Genomic DNA, 25,278 nt, shown 5'->3' on the forward strand with positions numbered 1-25,278 from the left:
CACATGGTAGTCTGTTGGCTGGGGTAGATATCCCTCCATTTGCAGTGCATTAACTCTGAATAATAATAATAATAATAATAATAATAATAATAATAATAATTTATTATTTATACCCCGCCCATCTGGCTGAGTTTCCCCAGCCACTCTGGGCGGCTCCCAATCAGTGTTAAAAACAGTACAGCGTTACATATTAAAAACTTCCCTGAACAGGGCTGCCTTAAGATGTCTTCTGAATGTCAGGTAATTATTTATCTCTTTGACATCTGATGGGAGGGCGTTCCACAGGGCGGGCGCCACTACCGAGAAGGCCCTCTGTCTGGTTCCCTGTAGCCTCACTTCCCGCAATGAGGGAACCGCCGGAAGGCCCTTGGCGCTGGATCTCAGTGTTCGGGCTGAACGATGGGGGTGGAGACGCTCCTTCAGGTATACAGGACCGAGGCCGTTTAGGGCTTTAAAGGTCAGCACCAACACTTTGAATCGTGCTCGGAAACGTACTAGGAGCCAATGCAGATCTCTCAGAACCGGTGTTATGTGGTCCCGGCGGCCACTCCCAGTCACCAGTCTAGCTGCCGCATTCTGGATTAATTGCAGTTTCCGGGTCACCTTCAAAGGTAGCCCCACATAGAGCGCATTGCAGTAGTCCAAGCGTGAGATAACTAGAGCATGTACCACTCTGGCGAGACAGTCCGCGGGCAGGTAGGGTCTCAGCCTGCGTACCAGGCCATTAAAGCAGGGGAGGCCACAAGGGTCACACACCTAGGAAGGGTGGGCCAATGTATAAAAGCAGCTAAGCCTTCTGCATATTTTTAATTGAATAGCAATAGAAAAGAATAAAATCGACCCGCAATGGCAAGCACCAGCAATGAGTTCCAATGAATTAATGCCATTTATTACGCACACACGCACACAGTTCAGGTCTCTCACTCAGAAATTTGCAAACTGATGGTTAGCTCACCGACTTACGCTTGTTTAAGTAATGTGGGTGGAAGTGAGTTGTCAGTAAGGGGCGGGGGGGGGGCAATCTCTGCATTGTCAGGAAACTCTAGAGTGTTCTGGAACTGGTGATTACAAGAGTCACGAGAAAGGAAGGGCGCAGCAGGGAGACTGCAGAGACCTCCGCGAACGTCGCAAACAACAACGAAAACCCTCCGGAAGCGCCCCTAAGTGCTACAGCACTGTGTTTCCTACAGCACTGTGTTTCCTCCCCCAGCCCTTTGTGCTCGAGTGCTGTAACAGAGAGTGCATGGTTTTCCTCCCAAGCCCAAGTGAGGAGCAAATTCACACAATGAGAAGTGTGTGCCTGCAAGAGATGGGTTAGCCAGGGCGTGGGGCTGAGCTGGGTTGATGCACGAGGGAGAGTGGTCCAGAGCAGGCTGGTGCCAAGGTCAGCCTCAGCAGCAACAGAAGGGCTGCCTGGCTCTTCTCTCTGTTCCAAGCAAAGTGGCAAAGAATCAGCATCGTGACAAAGACTTGGATCTCCTCCTCACTTCACACCGCACCCTGATGAAAATGGGGCAGGGTGTCTCTATACCTGCTCTCTGCAACATAAAAAGACTCCAGGAGCTCCAATCATGGAATGCCAATATTACATGTAGTTTGACCCTTAGGATAAAGGAGCAGAAACACATAACAGGGCTCAAAGGTGTCCCGCTCTGTAGAAATTAAGGGCCAGCTACTCTCTTCCTTAGGGACGCGGGTGGCGCTGTGGGTTAAACCACAGAGCCTAGGACTTGCCGATCAGAAGGTCACCGGTTCGAATCCACGCAACGGGGTGAGCTCCCGTTGCTCGGTCCCTGCTCCTGCCAACCTAGCAGTTCAAAAGCACACCAGTGCAAGTAGATAAATAGGTACCGCTCCGGCGGGAAAGTAAACAGCGTTTCCGTGCGCTGCTCTGGTTCGCCAGAAGCGGCTTCATCATGCTGGCCACATGACCCGGAAACTGTACGCCGGCTCTCTTGGCCAATAAAGTGAGATGAGCGCCGCAACCCCAGAGTCGGTCACGACTGGACCTAATGGTCAGGGGTCCCTTTACCTTTACTCTCTTCCTTGCACAAAGCAAGCCATCCCCAAAAGGTTGAAGCTTGAACTGAACATAAAAAACCCCAAAACATTCGGCCAAATTTTATTCATTTAATTTGTATGCTGCCCTTCATCTAAAGATCACACAGCGGTTCACGACATAAAAATCCAAAGTGAGAACACAAAACCCCCTCCCACAAGCACATTTAAAAGGCCACAGAATGTTAATTAGAATGGTTATAGAGAAATGCTTTTGCCTGGAGCCTTCATTACATATCTTTAGGCGCCAAGTGAGCCTCCCTGGGGAGAAAATTCCACAAGAGGGGAGCCATCGCAGGAAAGGCCCATTCTCATGTTGCTACCCTCTGGACCTCTCGTGGAGGAGGCACACAAAGACGGGCCTCAGATGATGGTTGCAGGGTCTTGATCAGTTCATATGGGGAGAAGCATCCTTGAGGTACTGCAGTCCTGAGCCGTTTAAGGCTTTATGGGTAAAAAACAACACTCTGAATTGGACCCAGAAATCACACAATATAGGCAGCATCACGCAGGCTCATCTCCTCCCCTGCCCCAAGGCTTAATTTTTGTGAGAGTTCCACCCCAGAATCTGTTTCATCTGAGCTCTAAAACATGCAACATACCAATAAAGTGTCCATTAAACTGTGTGGAGTATATTTCCTTCCCTTCTGAAATTATCACAGGAAGGGTGACAGTACAGAAGGCAACAACATATTTGCATTGCCGTCTTTTGCTCTCCATTCAGCAGTGCTCAAGGAATGCCCAAGATGATCAAATGCTTCTCCCACTGTCTTCAATGGGATCCAACCAAGCTTGAAAACATCTCCACCTTTTGATACACATTTCCCAAAGCTTACATTTAGCACTTTCTTTGTTTGGTCCCATCTTGCTTACATTAGGATATAAATTCAGGATGTGAACCAGTCAAAGGCATGATCTTGCATGCCACACATGCTGCCAGACACTTTGGGATTTGTGCAGGAAAAAGATATTGTGAAATTTAGATAGATTTCACAGACAGATTTTCCTGCAGGAAAAAGCACAGCCCACCAAATGTCTTGCTCTAGGATAAAACCGTATGGTTACTGGTATAGCTCACGTGAGTCTTTTTTTATGTCCCACAACATCTCTCAACCCTTACGGGAATTAACTACTTTTGACACATGAACACATTTCAGACAAACAGAAAAAAAACCCCACCCAGATTTCACCTTGCCTTTGGAATTTGCTCTACTTGTCAGGCTGATTTTTAGATTAAAATAGAAAAAGTCCCCCCCCCCCCAGCTTTTTACAGGGTTTGTTGCTACTGGCACTACCAAATTGCAATTAGTTCACTGTTTTTATGTTTTAATTTCTGTTGTGGTTTTACAGTGATGTCTACTTACCTCCTACTGTTAGCCACTTTGGAAATTCATTTAAAAGGAGGGATATAAATGTTTTAAATACAGGTAGTTAAGTTAGCTGATAGCTGTTGATAAGACTACCGTCTAACAACAGAGCAACTTCCCTCCCTGCCCTCAAAAGCCATATAAAATAGATGCAACGTGAGTTAATCATGAAGTGTGTGAAGTGTAGGGGTTAGAGTGTCTAACTAGGACCCGGGAGATCTGGGTTCAAATCCTCACTTGGTCATGAAGCTCATTGGGTGGGGCCTTCAAACAGTTACTGCCTCTCAGTCTAACCTACCTCACAGGGTTGTTGTGGGGGATTATACAGCATGGGCTGACAGCAAAATAGACACAGGGCTATTCTGCGCTCCCTAGGTGAGTACAGAACTTCCAACCCAAAACTTGTATATCCTTGAAGTAAGTTTGTAATTGTCATTTTAGGCTTGAATGAAAAATCCACAGAGGATAGGAGACAAGTTTTGTAAACTCGCATGCGCGTGCAAGTTGCTTGATCTTATTTTGATGCCATGTGTCACAACATTTTAAAAGAGCAACAGTTAATATAGATTGGAAAAGTCCATCTTTGCCCACTAGGTTTGCTTTTCATCGGAGTTGGAACTGTTCCACTGAACTGCCAAAACACACCACTTCTCCATGCTATCGACACGGCCGCTCAAGTCAGAAGTCAGAACTACAAGTTTCTGTTTATTTGGTCTACCGTTCATCAGCATCAAATACAATAGAGGGTTATCAAGACAGCTGCAGCAGAAAGAGAAAAAAAAGACAAAATACCTGCACATATATTATGCCTTTTGAAACGAGAATATAGCGAAATCCACAAACAATCAGAAATAGTTAAAAATGCAGGCAATTCTGACTTGTAACTCAGCTTTAACCATTAAGACCTAGATAATTTATGATGAATAAATTTATTTCATTTGGAGGAGGGTCAGATCCTCCTCTAGTTTCTAATGCCACTTTTTCAGAATTAGTTCCACCAAGATCAGTGTGGTTTTCTGTGATCTGAGGTTCATAGCTGCCAGTGTGGTGTAGTGGTTAAGAGCGGTAGTCTCATAATCTGGGGACCGGGTTCGCGTCTCCGCTCCTCCACATGCAGCTGCTGGGTGACCTTGGGCCAGTCACACTTCTCTGAAGTCTCTCAGCCCCACTCACCTCACAGAGTATTTGTTGTGGGGGAGGAAGGGAAAGGAGAATGTTAGCCGCTTTGAGACTCCTTAAAAGGGAGTGAAAGGCGGGATATCAAATCCAAACTCTTCTTCTTCTTCTTCTTCTTCTTCTTCTTCTTCTTCTTCTTCTTCTTCTTCTACGTTTCCCTTTTTTAAAGGGAAATTCCCTTATTCCGAATAGGATTCCTCACAAGAAAAGGGAAAAGTTGACAGCTATGGTGAGGCTTAGAATCTGCCCATTAAGATGAAGGCAAAGAATTCATCTGAGGTCTCCAGACGTAAAGTTGGATGGTATATCCCTATAAAAATTACAGCATAGCAGAATGTGGGCTAATGTATAAAGTTACTTTTGTAAGGGTAAACGCTCAAGTGCCAACACATCCCAGTTTCTCAGTTGGATGCCATGGAAATCTGTGGTTAAGTGGCTTCCTGACTTGTTTGCCAGCTGGAGAGACAAATGAAGCAGGCAAATGCGACAGGTAGGTGAACAGCGCTTCTGCAAATATTGGGTTTTTAAGTCAGGATTTGATTGTCTGAACACGGCTGCTGTCATGCCCTACTACAGGTACACATTTAAACCCTCATTTCTGATTTTATCACTGATGTGTTTAGTAAAATTACAGGGTTATAATCTTCTTTTGGGTCCACCAATTCCTCCCTCAGGCTTTGTAAACTCTGTTTCCTTTAATTAAGATCTCCGCAGACTACTAATTTTTTTCCTGCTTCTAAGAACAGAGGTTTGCTTACTAAGTGGCTTTTCTCAAGACTCATGTAGCTTTTATATCTCTATGAAGGAGAAGACGATGCTTGTACAATGAGATTTGAAATTTCTGCTAATCCCTAAGGGTTAGATTCGGCTCCCAACTGCATCAAAACATGGAGTAAATCACACTGATCTCAGTGGGATTAATTCTGAAAGAGTGGCATTAGCAACCAGTGAAGGATCTGACCCTCCCAATGAAATAAATTTATTCATCCTAAATGAGTTGTTGATTGTTCCTTTGATAATTAAGTACACAAGTCTATGATCCTTTTAGGATCACCTAATTAGTATCCAAATGATTTCACTTAATTGCTGCTGTAATTGGAATGTATAGGATTTACCTCCCTTCAAAATAATCATATGCACATTTTAGTATAAATTATGCAACAGTTTATTTAGTTTATAGATTATTTCCCACATATGGAACACAACTCATTAGGATGCTAGTTATCATAATCACAGTTTTGACAGGCATTTTCTAGCAAGAGCTCCTGAATCGTGCGTTTGCACAGCAAACCTTTAAAAACATAGCTCTAGGATAAAGCTACTCATAAAAGAAACAGAATGTGGCTTAGTAAGATACTCCCTTCCCCCAACAATTTACAGTAAAACCTAAAACTATAAAAATACCCATCATGTTGCTCAATATGAACTCAACAGCCAACTAGGCTAGAAGGCATAAATTAAAAATATACCTCTTTCACTTTTCAAGAACGTAGTCAAGTTTATGACATAGCCTGTCATTTTAAATTACCCTTATTTTAAAACATTGCTTTACAGCACTATTATCTAACTGCATTTTGGTTATAGGTTTTCCTTTTTGACCCATTAATCTATTTTTTTATTTTTAAAAAATACCCCCCTCCAAATTTAAGCAAGCATGTGTGGAAAATAGCACGTTGGGAACATTCTGGCAAAAGGACAAAAACTAAATACTTTGTCAAATCTGTGGACATTTTTCTCCTTGGAGCTACTAATTATTATGAATGAAGAGCAAAGGGAGGAAAATAGAAATTGATTTACTGTACAGATAAGGGGCTACATTATCTCTGTGCGCTCATGCAACGGGAATCGGCTGAAATCAATTGAGCTGTATCCTTTCATTTACTGTTCCTGTGTATTTGGCCTAATGTTCTGTGCTACTCAAATTATCAAGTCAACAAGCTATTGAGTTACAATAAGGGTTGATATGTTTTGCCAGTGATAGGCAAAACGTTTGTGGGGAAACCTACTGCCCAGCCCAACAAAGTCCTCTAATGCAAGTTATTGCCTGCAATTTCTGAAATCACGGAGATGATAGGACACAAACATGGGGACTTCTGACCTCCTCCATCAGCAGTGGTTCATTGGCATGAACCCTCTTGTTAATTTATGCTGAAAGTACTGTATTTTTCGCTCTATAAGATGCACCAGACCACAAGACGCACCTAGTTTTTGGAGGAGGAAAACAAGAAAAAAAATATTCTGAATCTCAGAAGCCAGAACAGCAAGAGGGATCACTGCGCAGTGAAAGCAGCAACCCCTCTTGCTGTTCTGGCTTCTGGGATAGCTGTGCAGCCTGCATTCGCTCCATAAGACATGCACACATTTCCCCTTACTTTTTAGGAGGGAAAAAGTGAGTCTTATAGAGCAAAAAATACGGTAATTTTCTGTAGTGTACTTGTGACTTACAGAGAATTTTCTGTGGTGCTCTCTGAGAGCCAGCCAGAGGCACAAGATTAAAACGGCACTCCCAAGAGCCAGTGGGGTGTAGTGGTTAAGAGCAGTGGACTCATAATCTGGTGAACCGGGTTCGTGTCTCTGCTCCTCCACATGCAGCTGCTGGGTGACCTTGGGCCAGTCACACTTCTCTGAAGTCTCTCAGCCCCACTCACCTCACAGAGTGTTTGTTGTGGGGGAGGAAGGGAAAGGAGAATGTTAGCCGCTTTGAGACTCCTTAAAGGGAGTGAAAGGCGGGATATCAAATCCAAACTCCTCTTCTTCTTCTCCTTGCAGTAAATTGGATAGCTGAGAAATTCTGCACCATTGCAATGTTTCTCAAACTTGGGTCTCCAGCTGTTGTTGGACTACAACTCCCATCATCCCTAGCTAGCATGACCAGTGGTCAGGGATGGTGGGAGTTGTAGTCCAACAACAGCTGGAGTCCCAAGTTTGAGAAACAGGGTAGGCGAGGATGGGAACCTGTGGCCTTCCAGATGGCCGACTCCAACTCCCATCAGCCCCAGACAACATGGCCAATAGTCAGGGGCGATAGGAGCAGGTTCTTCAACCCTACTTTAAGGAGCCAAACAACTGCTGCCTGTGACAACCACCACACTTAACACAATGATTCAACTATCTAAGGCTTGGCCTCTCTTTGGGAGTGAGGCTGGGCCATTTAGCCTGTAGGCCCTTCTAGGCCTTTGATTCTGGTTTCTGTTTGCAATAATAATAATAATAATAATAATAATAATAATAATAATAATATTTTTTTATTTATACCCCGCCCATCTGGCTGCGTTTCCCCAGCCACTCTGGGCGGCTTCCAGTGAAAATCTACCTGGAGAGATAAAGATAACACGGTCTTACAGGTGAGACTAGCTGGAATTACCTTTCGCCAATTGCCTTTCAGTTTAATTTCTTTATTTGCCATTTCACAGCTGTACTTGAAAGCGAATTTTCTAAAACAACTAATGACACGACCCTGAACTCTAACAGAGATTCTTCTTGCTATGTATTTTTTTGAAGGCAGGATGTCCTTTCTGATATGGAGATGAAGCAACACGGTGCCACATGTACAAAGCGCCACATTTATACTGGCACCTGTTTCCCCCCACAGGTGTTTATCATCTTTTGGCTCACCTTGTTCTGTCAACATTTCTTTTATCCTTCGGCTTTGTTGCCATTTTATTCCTGCTGACTGCCGAGACAGCTACTTGGGTAAGCTCGGCGTTCATCAGCACGTTCCACGTGCAGCTGAGCACTGTTGTGTTTTTCAAAAAGTGCACATCTTGAATCTTTCTGCCAAGATGGAAGCACTGAAGGCTTTTCACACAAAAAACAAATGCCGGCAAAGCCAGATCAAGCAGTCTGTTATTCTGTGTTAGCAGCCTTGGTGCTGCAACCAAGACATCAATTGATGAACCAGCTTCTTCAGAGAAGAGCAGGGGTCAATGAAGTTGTTAGTTCTATTCCTTGGCATTGTTGCATTAACTTTACATCTCCATTTACAATTGATCTAGCTATGATTATGATTATGACTATCTGAATTTATATACCGCCCTGTACCCGGAGATCTCAGGGCAGTTCACAGAACAAAATAAAAAAACCACAAAATATATAATCAAAATTTAAAAAACCAATAACCCCCCCTCAAAAAACCCCACACATTTTTAAAGCGCATAGGCGACTTTCTATTCATAAATTAGCCAAATGTACAATTCTCTTTCCCTGCCTTAAAGGGTGCTGAATTGTCACTTATTAGCCAAACATTCATCACTATGAATAGGAAGGAAGGGATTTTTTGCTGCAGGGACCCTAGGGCAGGAATTCTCTGTACGCTCCACATGATGTCATGCATGGAACCTCCTTTTGGGATTCTTGTCAGCGATGGCCATGCAATTCACTGTCATGGTAGAAGACACATTCTGCTTTCACTAATCCACTGGAAGATGGATTACTGCTGTGTGTTGTTTGTGGGGCTGCCTTTTAAAGAGATCCAGAAAATGGCTGCAGGATAACTAACCGGAACGAAACATTTGAACATATTAAGGCAGCGCTTCATCATCTAAAGCGGCTTCCAGGCCCAATTCAAAGTGCTGGTTGGGGCATTTAAAAGCCTTTAACAATTAGGGACTAGCTACATGACAAAAAAACACCTCCCAAGTTTCGATGTGGCTTAGTACGTAGAATGAAGGAATAGTTTGCTCTGAGGGACAAGCATTCCTTCTCCAGAGTTCCAGTTCAAGACTGTTAAAAAAAGCAGCCTAGGGAGTAACTATACCACTCCCAGTTCCTTTCTGATTAACATCCTGCCAGATGAAAAGTTCTAGAGAGCTGGAAAACTTGATCATTATTTTGTGACATAGAGGTTGTTGTTTAGTCATTTAGTCGTGTTTGACTTTTTGTGACCCCATGGACCAGAGCACACCAGGCACTCTTGTCTTCCACTGCCTCCTGCAGTTTGGTCAAACTCATGTTTGTAGCTTCGAGAACACTGTCCAACCATCTCGTCCTCTGTCGTCCCCTTCTCCTTGTACCCTCAATCTTTCCCAACATCAGGGTCTTTTCCAGGGGGTCTTCTCTTCTCAGACATAGAGGTAGCGAGCTCATTTGAAGCCCCAACGTAGGTTGTGGCAAGACACTTCCTCTGGTCCCAGAATACAGACTGAGAGACCAAAGAAAAAGAGACTGCAAAGCCACAGCACCCTTCAGGAATTCTAGGGCAGGAAAAGGTTTGTTAGAAATCAAGAGATCACTCCCAGTCTACATGGCTCCTTCAGTGGCATAACTGGAATGCTCATCTAAGGCACTGGAAAGCCTGAGGTGGGCAGATAGTGCAAATTGCCCTCCCTCCTACTGCAAGTCTGGGAGACGATAACAATGGATATAAAAAGCATCTTATGTTTCAAGGGTACAAATAACTTTTGAATCTGGAAGAAAGTAACTATTTGCAAGTAAGTGAGCAGCATCACATAGATTTTACCCTGCAGATCAGAACACGTAACTCTGATTTTGTTCCAGCTATGTCAGTTACCTACCTGTTACTGGGCTCAAATTAAAGTGCTAATGTTGGCTTTAATGTTGACAGTGAGAGATTTTACTTTCTTGGGCTTCATGATCACTGCAGATGGTGACAGCAGTCACAAAATTAAAAGACGCCTGCTTCTTGGGAGAAAAGTGATGACAAACCTAGGCAGCATCTTAAAAAGCAGAGACACCACCTTGCCAACAAAGATCCGTATAGTTAAAGCTATGGTTTTCCCAGTAGTGATGTATGGAAGTGAGGGCTGATCGCCGAAGAATTGATGCTTTTGAATTATGGTGCTGGAGGAGAGTCTTGAGAGTCCCATGGACTGCAAGAAGATCAAACCTATCCATTTTTAAGAAAATCAGCCCTGAGTGCTCGCTGGAAGGACAGATCCTAAAGGTGAGGCTCCAATACTTTGGCCACCTCATGAGAAGAGAAGACTCCCTGGAAAAGACCCTGATGCTGGGAAAGATTGAGGGCACAAGGAGAAGGGGACAACAGAGGACGAGATGGTTGGACAGTGTTCTCGAAGCTCCTAACATGAATTTGACCAAACTGCGGGAGGCAGTGGATGACAGGAGTGCCTGGCATGCTCTGGTCCATGGGGCCACGAAGAGTAGAACACTACTAAACGACAACAAATATTGGCTTTTAAAGCCGGCTCATTAATCAGGTCACCTAAGGAATCAACTTCCCCAACACTTAATTAGGATCAGTTTCAGAAGTCTTGTTCTATGTTCTACTCATGCATGGAATTAGACAGCAAGCACAAGACAATGGGACTTATTGGTAGTGGCATGGAGGTGGGATTCCAGGAAAAACAACTTTGGCGATAGCAACCACCACTGGACCCAATGAGTTTTAGCTATACACCATTTCTGCAATCCCCAGAACGAAACCCCTCTGTAAGTTGCGGGCCTACTTTATACTGAATATCTTTTTAATTCAAAAAGCTTTCAGTATTTAGTCAGATGCTTCTTGCTTTGCTTTTAATTGAAACGATATCTTCACGCTGCTACTTTATTATTCCAGTTATAGTTTTGCAGTTTTATTCTTCATTTTTTTATTGTACTGTATTGTTTTATGTTTGGTAACGCACACTTTGAATGTATGCTACCCATTTTCTTTCCAGATTTCTAGCTCAATTACATACGCTAATCTTGTGGTATCGAAAGCCTCAGGTAAAGTTTCTAATGATTCTGAAACTTTTAAACCGTTCTGAGCAAGTAAGACAAAATCCTCTGGCAAGAGCCACAAACTAGTCACAGTAAAAAGCAAGTAAACATCCACACCTGTCAATGCAAGGAGCAGTAAAATAGAATATCATTAGTAGTTACTGCTTGCTGAAGTGCTTACAGATGGAACTTCAAGAGATCTGTACAGAAACCAACCGAGTGCAATAGGTACTGTAATCTAGCTGACTATAATTACACAATTATTGGTGAATTTGCTGTTGATAAACAATGCAAGCATTAGGATATTGTGGGTTGGTGGTTTGTTTTTTTTAACAATGAAGTGATTAAGAAAGCTGTTTATCCCCCTCCCACTATATCCTGTTAATAAAATCGGTGTTGCAGATGTTCATGTATGCGGCATTGATGTTTAATGGTGCGTGATGCTCTAGGTGGTTCCCATAACCTCGCTTTGTCTGGTATGAGCTTACTCAATTGATATGATAATAGAGAAAAGAAGGCTGAAACAAGCTGGGCTGTCCCAGCACAATTTGCATAGCTTTTAAATTTGCCACTATTTGATAGCCAACTGCTTATAGAATTCTTGTTCAGTTGTCACTGACAACAATATATTGTACAAACAGCACTATGGAACTGCCTGAGCAGGTGGCAATGCGAAGGGAGAGAGCAGAGAATAACCAGCTTATTGCAGTTTTTATATCTGTTATCCAAATTGAATTCTGCTACTTTTGTGTGTGAATAACTTCTAACAGCCACCACATTTGGCCCAGGGCTTATTAGGATTTAACATGCAAATATTGGAGCCGGATTTAGAATACCATGATTCACTAAAATATTCACTCTAGTTCCTCCTCTCCCCCCCCCCCAATGTCAATTTATTTTGTTTGTTTGTTTAATCTGCATGCCACCCTTCATCCGAAGATCACCGGGGGGGGGGGGGTTGTTTCACAACATAAGAATACAAAATAAGCACACAAAATGCATAAAAGACAAGCAAAAATAAACCAACAACCCCCTCCAACAAACACATTTAAAAGGCCATAGAATGCAACCGAAGTCTTAAAATTAACAAAACATGAGTCAATGTATTAATTCAGAGGGAATTAATACAAAGGCGCCTGACTTCCACCCATTTTATAGACAGGAACTAGCATGAACTTCTGCATTTTCATGCTGGCGCATGAGCAACCACATTTATCCCCCCCCCCAAACTTGACACATGTGATGCTGCTGAAATGTCACATGCAACTGTGTGACTTGGGTCTGGGAGAGCCAAACTTCGATTTGGCTGTATTTACCCAATGCCAGAGCTTGAAATGGAGGCTTTGAAAAAGTGTACCCAAGAAAACACGACCAAGGTGTTAAGTCAGCCCACAAGCTCACCTGCAGGATCCCTGGTAACATTTGTTAAAAATAATCAAAGGATCGTATAGTGATCATATAGTGGTTAGTACTCTGCGTTGTGAAGACAGCCTCCTGGATCCACTACAGACATATAAAATACCAAAAATACCACCAGCCAGGCCTCTGCTGCCTTCTGGAATGCAACCATCTGCTTATATTGGACAAGTTTCCTGCTTCTAGTCTTTCAGATTCTTGGCTGCCACTTTTAGACTTGAGCTGTGCCTCCCCTGGATCACAACATTGCCTCCAACTCTGCCGGGTCCTTCTTATAAGCCCTGTTTCCGCAAGAATTCAAGGATTCCCACAATTCTGTTTCAACTCCAGTCACAAGATGAGGGCTATAGCAACAAATTAAAAATGGAAATTAACCAAAGTTTTCAAGTAATTTTTCTAAGCAGATCGAGACTACGCAGTACAGTCATACCTCGGGTTAAAGTAGCTTCAGGTTGAGCATTTTCGGGTTGCGCTCTGCGACAACCCGGAAGTAACGGAACGGGTTACTTCCGGGTTTCGCCGCTCACGCATGCGCAGACGCTCAAAATGGCATCGCGCGCATGCGCAGACACGGCGAATCATGACCTGCACACGCCCAGATGCGGGTTGTGTTCTGCTCTGGACACGAATGGGGCTCCGGAATGGACCTCGGGTTACATACGCTTCAGGTTACATACGCTTCAGGTTACAGACTCTGCTAATCCAGAAATAGTACCTCGGGTTAAGAACTTTGCTTCAGGATGAGAACAGAAATCGTGCTCTGGCAGCAGGAGGCCCCATTAGCTAAAGTGGTGCTTCAGGTTAAGAACAGTTTCAGGTTAAGAACAGACCTCCAGAACAAATCAAGTACTTAACCCGAGGTACCACTGTATTTGAAACCTATACATGGTATGAGGGTCACCGAGGGATCTATCCCCTCCGCCTCCAAACTTCAGCACCTTCTGTACAAAGGCCAGCAAAGAGAATATCCCAAGATGAAAACAGTTAAGAACCATTCCATACATAACGTTCTCATTTTGTTTTCATGAGACTGTAAAAGGACTATTAGGAAGTGTAATCATTGTCATCATCAAACACGGAAAATGTATGACTCCGGTGGCATCAGCCGTAACTAAATATTAAATTATTTAATGTAAACTCACAAGGACCTGAACCAAAGGCCACTTTGTCTAATTGGATGACTATGATGTGAGCGATCAAATCCCAAAGGCGGTAAAGCAATTTCTGTCTGAATGTTTGTGTGGAGCAATAATAGCAAGCTGCATAAATATTTCACATTAAGGCTTCAAAGCATGGATCTTTTGCTTGACAGAATTGTTAACTGCGGCCAAAGTATGTTAACCATATATCTCAAATCTATAAAAAACAGCAAAACATCATCAACCAGAGGTTGTTTGAAAAATACTGAGGCAATCGAAATGTGGGGGGGTGGGGGGGCAGCATGTGCTACAGTCCTCCTGAGACTGTATCCCTTTAAAATGTAGGGGGAAGAATCAGCCAGATGTTTGGCAGGAGGCTGTGCACATTCAGAAATGATATGGTCTCAATAGCATTGTTCCACACCCCTTTCTGAACATCTGCACTAGCTCTCAATAGAGAGAGCATCAGTAATAGTTTGTTGCATTACTAACAAGAACATTATTGCTTAATAAAGACACTTATTTGTAAATTGCCCTTCCCAAAATGCTTAAAACACACATGCACATTTGAGCTTAAATAATACCAGAACTGTATTCAAATGCTAATGTCTTCTACAAGGTAAGGCATGCCAGCAGATTTAATCACTGTTAACTAGAGGTTTAAATTCAAACCAGCCTCAACCTTGGGCAGTATGACATTATCAGAAAACCATTAATGGTCTGAAACAAAAGAGATGCACATTAATAAAAGCAAAAGCGTACAAAGGTAAAAAAAGGGAAGTTTTATTAAAAGTATTGATCATGACCTAAGGCACCACAGACATTGATCTTTCTGCATCCTGCAAGAAAAAAAAATGTTAACAGCAACATATTATTGATCTATCATTAAGCTGGCTACAGAAGTCAGCTTTTAAATCTGAGTCTGTTATTACTGAAGAAGAAGGAAACTTGATAAATTTATGATATGGTAAATTCATGATATGTCTGCTTTAATTTCAGTGCCCAAATTTACAGGCAATCCCACTTCCCTTAAAGTAAATGGCAGGGGCTGACTAATTTCAACACATCTGGATTTTCCCTTTATTACTCTATATTTGATTCTGCATTGTCTTCTGGTACAACGAATGTCAACCATTACTATGAATATCTGAGTTGAAGAAAGGGGAGAAGTCTGGGTTCTCTTCCAATGATTTGCTATAAGAAGTTAAGTAGAGCCCTTCCCTTGGGAGCAACTATACAAAATATATGTATTTTAGGAAACAATACAAATATAATATAAATACACATGTTTTCTGTGAGTGTGGTTCAATTGGGCTGTAAGATTTCACCCTACCCATAACAATGGTGGAGTATCACTACAAGTGATTTTTTTTTTTATGAAATTAACTCCAGTGTAGTAAACAGTGATGTGGAACACCATGGCGCTGTGGGTTAAACAACAGAGCCTAGGACCTGCCGATCAGAAGATTGGTGGTTTGAATCCCCGTGACGGGGTGAGCTCCCGTTGCTCGGTCCCTGCTCCTGCCAACCTAGCAGTTTGAAAGCACGTCAAGTGCAAGTAGATAAATAGGTACCGCTCTGGCGGGAAGGTAAACGGCATTTCTGTGCGCTGCTCTGATTCGCCAGAAGTGGCTTAGTCATTCTGGCCACATGACCCGGAAGCTGTACGTCGGCTCCCTCGGCCAATAAAGCGAAATGAGCGCCGCAACCCCAGAGTCGGTCACGACTGGACCTAATGGTCAGGGGTCCCTTTACCTTTACCTATGTACATTCACAGGAGACCAGAGATGCCACACTGAGGTGGGGAAATTGACACAAATTCCTCTCCCACACAGGTAACTTCCTGTGTGAGTGTAGGTTTTCATGCAAACAATCTATTATGAAAAAGCTTTATTCAAGCAATCTGCAAGGAGACCCTGAGTTCAGGTGGGAGGCTTTCGATGAGATAGAGAGGCTTGCACCGCTCTTGAACTGTGCTATTAAAGTACTAGGGCCCTGTGCATGAAAGAACAAGGACTATATTTGGATTCTAATAGTTTTAGGCGGAAGGGTGTCTTTGGGGGGAGGGGAAGCCCCCTAAGACCACAGCTTTTCCACACATTTGTCTGCTGCCCCAGAATAATTATACATCCGTTGAGTTGACACATCTTTGCTCAAGACAGTACTTTCAGCATGTTTTTTCGGTACCTTTGAAAACCTTATTAAAAAGCAAACCACCTACTGTTTTGCCACACTGACCAATGGGTACCATTTTTAAACAAATCAGCAAGCTATCTCTTTCTAATGCCTTGTGTGTCAGTGAACAACTTAACCTTGGCCTCACCCAAAATCGAAGTAGCGCACGTTCTACAGTGAGGGGGGAAAGTATTTGATCCCCTGCTAAATTTGCCCGTTTGCCCTCTGACGAAGAAATGACCAGTCCATAATTTTAATGGTAGGTTTATTGTAGCTGTGAGAGACCGAATAACAACAGGAAAACCCCCAGGAACCCAGAAGACAAAAGTCAGAGATTGATGTGCATTATAATGAGTGAAATAAGTATTTGATCCCCTGTCAACCAGCCAGATGTCAGGCTACCTGGTATCTTCACTGTATGTAAGGAGCTGAGATTAGAATCATGTGGTCATTTCTTTGTCAGAGGGCAAACGGGCAAATTTAGCGGGGGATCAAATACTTCCCCCCCCTCACTGTATATGGTGTCTTAGCTAATCTATCTGTAGAGCACGTTAATGTCAACCTAGTTAGAATGAGTTCCTTTCTCTGCTGGATGAAATACACTTGCCTCGGGTCTATTTTTGGGGAATCCTGCAACGTGTTTAAGTTTTTACTCTGAGTAACTATACATTGGAATCTGCTCTGGATCAATATTGAGTAGAATTTCAATGACAGTTTTATCCTCCCAAAGTCAAACATTCACTGTTATCTAAGTTGCTTGAGCCACAGGACAAAGGCTAGATTATGAAGGCAACTTGTCTGCTGTTAAAGAGTAGAAAATTCTCTCAACTGGGTGGCGTAAAGCACACACCTTCATGAGCATGCTAGTAGGGCCCACTGCCATTAGCCCATCTCTCATAAACCATTTTATAATGTACGGTTTGCGGGGCTGGAGGAGGCTGATCCATATTCAAGAGGAGAGGAAGGGTGTATGAGTGTGTATGGAGGAAATAATAACAAATTGGTATATCTTTGGAGAATTGCCCCACAGGCCATGCATTTTTATGTTCTTAATCATTATTAAACGACTTCATGTCACACACTGCCTGGTGAATGGCTGCGTCCTGACACAAGAACGAATTACAAATGAAATGGAAGATCAAGCCGTATTAGAGGGACTGCCTCTGGGAAATGAAAATCTTTAATTCTCTTTTATTATTGACATTTATTTGGCTGCCACGAATAACAACACGGCAAAGAGATTCGGCTACGCTTGTGTGCTGAACAGCTTATCCCTGGGCTCAAAACCGACTTAACATTTATCATGTTTGCTTATGGAGCTGACACTGTGGCATACACTTCTCTATCCATCTTGAATTTATTAAGCATATTTAGCTTTTTTTTAAAAAAAGAGGAAGGGCATCCCCTCTTTTGACTTGCTTTTCATAAGGAACAAACAGCACAGTTTAGAAAACATTAGTCCTCAAATACACTTCTAATTACAAAAAAGAGAGAGTATTTTAGAGTGGATTAATGGATATGCTATCACTTCCAGCTCGAAGAATGAAACAAATGCTTAGTGACAGAAGCTACTAACATGTATGCATAAATGGCCCTTATTATCATCTTGGTTCAGCCAGCCATAGAAGGCAGGGAGGTTTGTTTAAATTCTGAAGTTGTCCCAGAAGGAATGGTCATAAATTAATTTGGGAGGGAGCGGACTGCTCTCATACTGAGTTTTTAAAAGCTGGTTTAAGACAAAGCTGACTCAGAAGCAGAAGCAATATAGGAAGTCCCATGGCAGCAAAAATGAACATTGTGTATCGATACGCTGCGGGGTTATGACGCAAGTGTCTGCCATGATTAAAATTCACATTCATTGTGTGGATAGCTCCCGTATAACCTCTATGACCTATGAAATATCCAACAAAACTCTTGCCACTGGAGTAGATGTTTTGGCAGTAATAGTGGTAACGTTAGGGTTATGAAGCTCATCACCACAGATGAAGCGATAGAATACTGAACTGTATGTAAATACATTTTGCTGCACAGAAACGAATGACAATCAGTATTCCCTGCTGTATAGGTTAGCAAGCCACAGCACTGTTTAATAAACAAGCATGGGCAATCTAAATTAAAAAGAAGATGTAAAGCCCCCCAGACAGTCATGTTTGTAATGCTTAAATTGGAATATCACATATCATCATTTCTTCTTCACAAAAGCACCTCCTGCCCACTTTCAGAAGACGGGGAAATTGCCAACTGGGAAACCCTTAGAGTGGGGTTTTCAAATAAAAGCAACTGGAAATTCACTTCACAGTACACACTTTCATTTCCATTGCCGCCTCTTAAAAGAATTAACAGTTTTAGCAGCTGTTGTATGGTGAACTCCTGCTCGTGGCCAACATAATTCAGTAGCTAATGCTCAGTGTATAAAACCAGAATAAAAATCATTTGAATCAATATTTTCAACCTGCTTTGTAAGAAGCAACTCACATTACAATATACATCACTGATCTTAAAATACATAGACACAAACACACACACACACACACACACACACACACACACACACACAATCAACCAACCAACCAACCAACAAGCAGGTCTTGTGTCAGGTGTGTACATGCAAGGATGATTAAAATTCCAAGCAGTGCTGGATTGTGGCCATTAGTACAATAAACTCAATTTTATGCAACATTTTGGAGAAGCAAAATATATTATATATCTTGTGGTATTCCCTACGATGATGGAGCGCATCTGTCAGTGGAATGGGGAGGAAGGCAATTTATGGTGATTCTTCCCCCACACCCCAGCCTCCCTAAAACTTGTTCTGAAGGCTTACCCCATCAGCAGAGGAAACACCATTGGATACTAACCAGAGCATATCAGTATTAAGATTCGTATTGTTACTGGTAATTCTATCATCATAGTTTTCAAGAAACTCCTGAAGTACTAGTTCTGTCCTACAAAAGCGGGATTCCCCTAGATTTAAGCCATGGCTAACATACGCTCAAATGTTCAGCCAATCTTCTATTTATTTCCCAGAACAGCTGTTCTGATGCTTCTTTGCCTGTCCGCCCCCACCTTCTTTTTCACAACTGTACAAGTGCACTTCATGCTCAGGCACCATATACCGTATATTTCACCCTATAGGACACACTTTTTCCCCTCCAAAAATGAAGGGGAAATGTGTGTGCGTCCTATGGGGCGAATGCAGGGTTTCGCTGAAGCCTGGAGAGTGAGGGGGGTCGGTGCGCACCGACCCCTCTCGCTCTCCAGGCTTCAGGAAGCTATCTGCTAGCCGTGGGAGACGCAGCTCTCCCACGGCTAGCGGAGAGCTTGCCAGCACCCAGAAGCTTGGGGTGTGCTGAGCTCAAGCTTCGGGTTTCGCGCAGTCCTCCGCTAGCCGTGGGAGAGCTGTGCAACTTTGCGCAGCTCTCCCACGGCTTGCGGATAGCAGCCTGTTCTGGGGGCTGGGGTCGGGGGAAGCTCGGGCTTCCCCCGCCCCAGCCCCACACCACTTTCTTTATTTCCCCCCCAAAAAACTAGGTGCGTCCTATGGGGCGAAAAATACGGTACTCCAAATCTTTAATCAACTTTCTTCCTTGCTTGGAACCCTTTCATTTTACTGCATCCTTTCTGAAATGTGGTAGCCCACTGAGACTCAACCAATGCTGAATGGAGTGCTATTCCCTTATATACCTTGTATATAATGCTTAAAAACTACGTACCTGTGGCCATAATAGTGTCTTCCTTCCCTTGGGTGAATACGACAACCCGCTGTCTTTTCAGGTTCGCTTTGGGCAAGGCTTGTGCTTTCCGGGCTATCTCCTTAATGTCCTCAGTCTGGTGACACCAAAAAGAAAAACAAAAGATGTGTTGTATGTAGTACAAAAGAGCACACTTGAGATTTTAACTTTATTTGAATAATGTAAGGAAATTACTTTAGATATGAAAACGGACTTTTCTATTCGTATTCAAACTGTGGTTTGAGAACCTTGTTTGGTTTAACTAACTGTGGTTGGATTCAGTTTGTTTTAAGATGAATGTGGAAACATCCACTCCACTTAGAAACAGGAGAGTGTGAAAAAATGTTAAGAAAAGGTGGCGTAGGGCACACGCCTACACCAACAAGGGTCAGTGAAACAGAAAACACTACTTTCCTGATCTCTCTTGCATTTCTAACAGGCACGGATTAACGTTTTCCAAAGTTGTATCACTTCACTCTTGACACTAAACTTCATGTACATTAGTGTTGCCCACATTTTTCTAGAATTACAGTGTTTCCCTGTAACTTCATACTAATACTATTTTTCTGCAAGGAATTTGGTGCCATTGCCATTTGGCTGCCATAGTTTGTCTCCAAGAGTGATTGGAAAATCTCACTGTTCTCCCCAAAGTGAACATACATGGTATTCTTCACTTTGTTAGTTGATCCACAAATGAACACCTGCGTTTATGTCTACTAAGCATTTTAGGCAGCTTGCAGCACAAGGCGGGTGGATGGGTGGGTTACCCTTGCTTTAGCCCTTACCCCTTCGAATGGCTTTCTGTTCACTGTCAGCCATCATCCTCATTGGCAGAGAAGAACAAAAGGGGCATCATGGAGAGACTGGAAACAAAGATCTGTACCAAGGTGATATTGCACAGGAGTAAGTCCCTCACGGTAACAAAAGAGATTTCTGTCCTTGCCCTATGAGGCCTTAGGCTACCTCCTATGGTTTCTTACAGATAAGCACAGCCTCCCAGCTGTTCCTTTATTTTAGCTAAAAAGATGGAATACCCATCAGTGGTGCCTGATCTCTCCACCTTGGACAATAAGAACAAATAAAGAATCAGGGCACAGGACTTGTGGAACACAGGGGGAGCACCAGTAAAACCAGGTCCCTTTCAAGGAAGGTAGGAGAAATGAACTGCCACTCTAAGGGAGGGACAACTCAAAGATCTTCTGGGAGTGATGACTCCCCCCCCCCTGCCTTCAAGGGATTAGAGGATGACAAGCCACTTGGTGGTATCCCAGCGCCCACTTGAGAAAATGAAAAACTGAGTCTGAAGAATTTGACACTACAGATGCTAGGCTCTTTGGCAGTGCAGAATATGGGGTGAGAATCCTCCACACGACTCTGCTCCACTCGTGCAGCACTGTGGGGATGGGAGGAAAAACCATGGAGGCTGAAGAAATTACATGGGAGAAAAGGTTCATGTCCCCCAGAATTATTGTTCTAATCAAATTTTATGCCTCCTGTGCCTGATTAAACAAATAAAACATACAGGAGATCCAATCAAAGATTACCCTCATCATGTGTAAGTTGGCCCTCCTTTGGTACATTCGTTTACAACCTGTCAGTGTCGTTACAGATAAGTCCAATCTATACTAAGAAATCCAAAACTTTTGGGTGATTGTACAAATCAGTCTGACTCTATGACATACAAATTCTTGCACCGCATATTGTAAGCTGTTATCTGTTTAGCACGATCCTCTTATATTTGAAGTGGTTTTAATTAATTGTGTCCAAAATCCCACTAGAATCAATTTGACTTTCTTGCAATACTACATAAAGTACAAAAGGCTCTTCGTTTTAAATCCTTAGCAGGGACATCTTTTAAGACATGTATCAGCAATTCCCATCACCTAGTTTGCTTCTTGCTTTGCACTGCTCTGGCCTGGTTTGCATATTAGAGTAAGCCACACAAATATATGGGCTCCTGAAGAAGAGCTCTCAGCTGCCTTGCTTCTTCCCAGTCTTTTTTTCACCCCCCATGAAGCATTAAGATAAGGCAAGGTTTGGCTTAGCATGTCATCTGATCCTGGACTTAAGCTCTCTCCTCGGTAACCACAAGCTGTAGCCAGGAACAAGCCTTAGTTACAGCTCGTGGTTAGGGAGGAAAGACCTTAACCACAAGGTTGGGTTCAGATAACTTGCAAAGCCAAATCTTGGCTTGTGGCTCAGCGCACTGCGATGTGGGAGTAAAACAGACCAGAAAGGAGAAAACAGTTACAAGCTCCTCTCCCAGAGCCTGCATAGTCCCAGGAAACCATAGATCATCTTACAGGAGGTTATGTTGCTTATCTCACTAGCATGCAAACTGCCTTTTCTCACTGCATATTTCTGAATCCTTTTTATTGCCTGAGATCCCCCCCCCCTTTTTGATTTTTTGTTAAAATATATATTATCCAAAACATAGTGCCAGGTGTAACTGACCTTAACCAGGAAATAAAACCATGGTTATTTGTCTCCAAAGTTTATGGCAGACTAATTTAAAAAGGCATACAGATAATTTTATTAGAAGTTACCACAGAAAGGAGGAAATGTAGAGCTGTTTTTGGTGGCAGTCATGCCTCTCCCATAATGTCTAGTAGTAGCCTTAATCAGTCAAAGTACAAAGCTGCAGGTTTTTACAAAATCTCTCTATGCAGTGCAAACAGTTATGACATTCTTTTATCGCATCTTCTTTTGAGTTACACAAGTAGCAATGGAACAAAGCTTGCCAGGCACAACAAATACCTAAAAAGGACTTTCTGCTCCCAAAGGAACCTCCCTAGTCATTAAGTACTTCTACACAGGTCTTTGTCCCCAGAGGCACATTGGGTGATACTTTGGGACAGGTTCTTTTCTGTAGTGGCACCCCAATTGTGAAATCCCCTCTCCTGGAGCTAGTTTTGGGTGCCATGTGAAAATGGTTCTCTTTGTCTCTACTTACAGTTGATTGCAAAGTTTGCTCTTTTTGCTACCACGGAATCTTACTGCTCTGCAGTTTTATGTTAATTCCTTATTTTAATCTAGTTTTAAACAGCTTTTTGCTCAACATACCACTTTAGAGTGAAGCTGGGGAGAGTGGATTTTTCCTCCAAATGGAAAGCCTCCCTGCACTTAAATAACTAGCACTAGCTTATGCTCTCCAGGATGCATTCCTTTTTCTAAGTGGATGTAACCCCCTATATTAATAATGTGGCTCCCTCACCCATCTCCAAAGTGGTTCAGTCCATCATCAAATATTACCAGAACTCAGACCTGTAGCTCTCATGTAGATTTGAGACTCTGGCCTGAATCAGAAGCACAATTTATACTAAGAGAGGATGGTCTTAGTATATAGGTTGTGCTAAGGAAGAAAAGGCGCTTATTTAATATTTCTTATGCTATAGGTCCTAAGGGCAACTGTGTATACTGGACCTCCAGGCAGCTTCTGATAATGTTCTCAAGCCACAGTCAATTAGAGCCCTTATTCTACTATAATTTTCCCTTTAGTTTTCATGATTCTAAAAAGATCTAATGGTGAACCATTTTCATTGCTCCTTTTTCGCTGTGAGGTTTGGGGAAATGTTAAAGTTACAGAATAAAAACCCTCAATGGACACATTATCAAACATCATACATCACCATTGGCAGATTTGATATGTCACTTGCTGCCAAGCAAAGGGGGCAATATGGGATAAGATCACAATCTCTGTGCACTTTGCTAATGCAGTGAAATCAGACGTGGCAGATTTAGGATGTTCAGCAGAAACTGTGCTAGGAAGTATAAGAAAGTGCTAATGGAAAGGTTAATAAAAAGGTGTTTGGCAGACATTTGCAAAAGCATTTTGTCACTCGGTGTTAATTTAAACCAGGCATGCCCCAGGTTTTCAGCTTAAGGAAGAAATGAAAACATAAAAAGGGCAAGGCTAATACACGACTTCCACTCTTTGCTGTTCTACTATACCATACTATAGATTTCAAATAAATTGTGCTAAATCGTGAAGACCTAAAACACTGTTTTATTTGACAAATCATGTTTATTCTAATAGAGATTGTAAAAAAAAACCCACTTTCAATTTGCATACCCTTCATTTCTATAAAAGCAGCCACCACCAAATAAAACTGCAAAGCATATTGCGTTAACATTATAAAGATGGCGCAGATGTGTGTTGCTTTTGAGTTATCTTGAAGCAATCCAAATTGGACATACACACAAAGACACACCACAGATGTGCTTCTCTTTCTCTTCCTTTGTACTTGCCCAGACCCAAAGGAAAGTATCAGATCAGCGTATGGTCCCCTAACTGTGTGGGTCTGATAATGCAAATGGGAACTGAACAGCCCAAGCATCAGCTTTCCTGATGTATTTGCCTGATGAACAAAACACTTGAGGGGTTAAGGCAGATGCACATGCACAGAAAAAGGCATCATGTACATTGGACTGCAAGGATCACTTAATATCAAACACATTGGTTGTCACATTATATAGTGTCTGGTGAACGCTAGGAAACAGTCCCCATGTCCTATAGGTAGTAGTTCTCCTGATCAGGCTATCGGGAAAACGGTATACTGATAAACCCTCCAGAATCTGAAGCACTCGCAAATAAAAATACTAAAGTCAAGAGTAGATCCTCTAAAAATGATGCACAATAGACTAAACAAAAGACAGAGACTGTGTGTGGCTGTTAGGAGATTGCACATTTGTACAAACCCAGATGGAAAATACCACTTGTGCCTGTTAACAAAAGAACAGCCCACTTCTCCAAAAGAGACTGAGTGTAAAAGGCAGGGTTTACGTTAATCAGCTCTTAACAATTCCACATACCACCTTACTAAAATTCATTTGCATGACGATAATCCACATATGGCAGAGTTTAAGTTATTTAAAATGGTGTTATATTTCAGTATTTAGTCCTGCCTCACCAATGCTTTAGCACTGGATCTTTATGGAGTGTAATTCAGCTAATGAGGTGGCTTTTTAACTGAGCAAACTGACAGGCCCCATATCTGCAGAGGCAGCTTGAAGCCGTGCCCAACCTCTCAGCTTCCCAAGAGGCTTTTCAAAATTCAATAAATAACATCTGTAGGCGATGTTGGGTGCAGACCTAGCAGAGTGCGTCATAACACTGAGCTGGCAGAACAAAGAAACCATGACGACTGCCAAGTTTCTATGGCAACTGCTGCGAGGCTTGGAGAGTATAATAGCACATCAATCACTGTCCAAAAGAACTTCATTATCAGCAAGGGGAAAAAAACCCTTTAGAATCTGTTTAGCGTGCAACATAGGTTAACTCACCTCAAAGCCTTGTGCTCTAGCAAAAGTGGCAGCTTCCTGAAATAATAATAAAAAGGGAACAGTTAATTATAAAGTGCTAGATAATAAAGAAATAACACATTTGGAAGCTCATTCAGGCAGTCTCCTTTTACATAATTATCTCAATATGCCCACATGCAGTTGTTCAGTTACTTGCGATGAAAAGGCTGCTTCTTCCCCTGACAAGATAGCAATGAAGTGTCAACACACTTCAGAGAGATGGAAGGAAAATGTGTG

At 42.6% G+C, this 25,278-nt stretch overlaps 1 protein-coding gene across 2 annotated transcripts in view; it reads right to left on the bottom strand.

Annotated features, from left to right (window-relative positions):
* ADK (adenosine kinase) overlaps window positions 1–25,278 on the bottom strand; it is a 208,474-nt gene that overhangs the window by 18,252 nt on the left and 164,944 nt on the right. For both annotated transcript variants that reach the window (XM_028729084.2, XM_077930650.1), the window contains exons 8-9: window positions 25,024–25,059; window positions 19,723–19,837 (exon numbers count right to left, since the gene is read on the bottom strand). In XM_028729084.2, the coding sequence (XP_028584917.2) occupies window positions 19,723–19,837; window positions 25,024–25,059 (151 nt within the window). The remainder of the gene's footprint in view (window positions 1–19,722; window positions 19,838–25,023; window positions 25,060–25,278) is intronic.

This window comes from Podarcis muralis, chromosome 6 (assembly GCF_964188315.1).
Source record: "Podarcis muralis chromosome 6, rPodMur119.hap1.1, whole genome shotgun sequence".
Lineage (NCBI taxonomy): Eukaryota > Metazoa > Chordata > Lepidosauria > Squamata > Lacertidae > Podarcis > Podarcis muralis.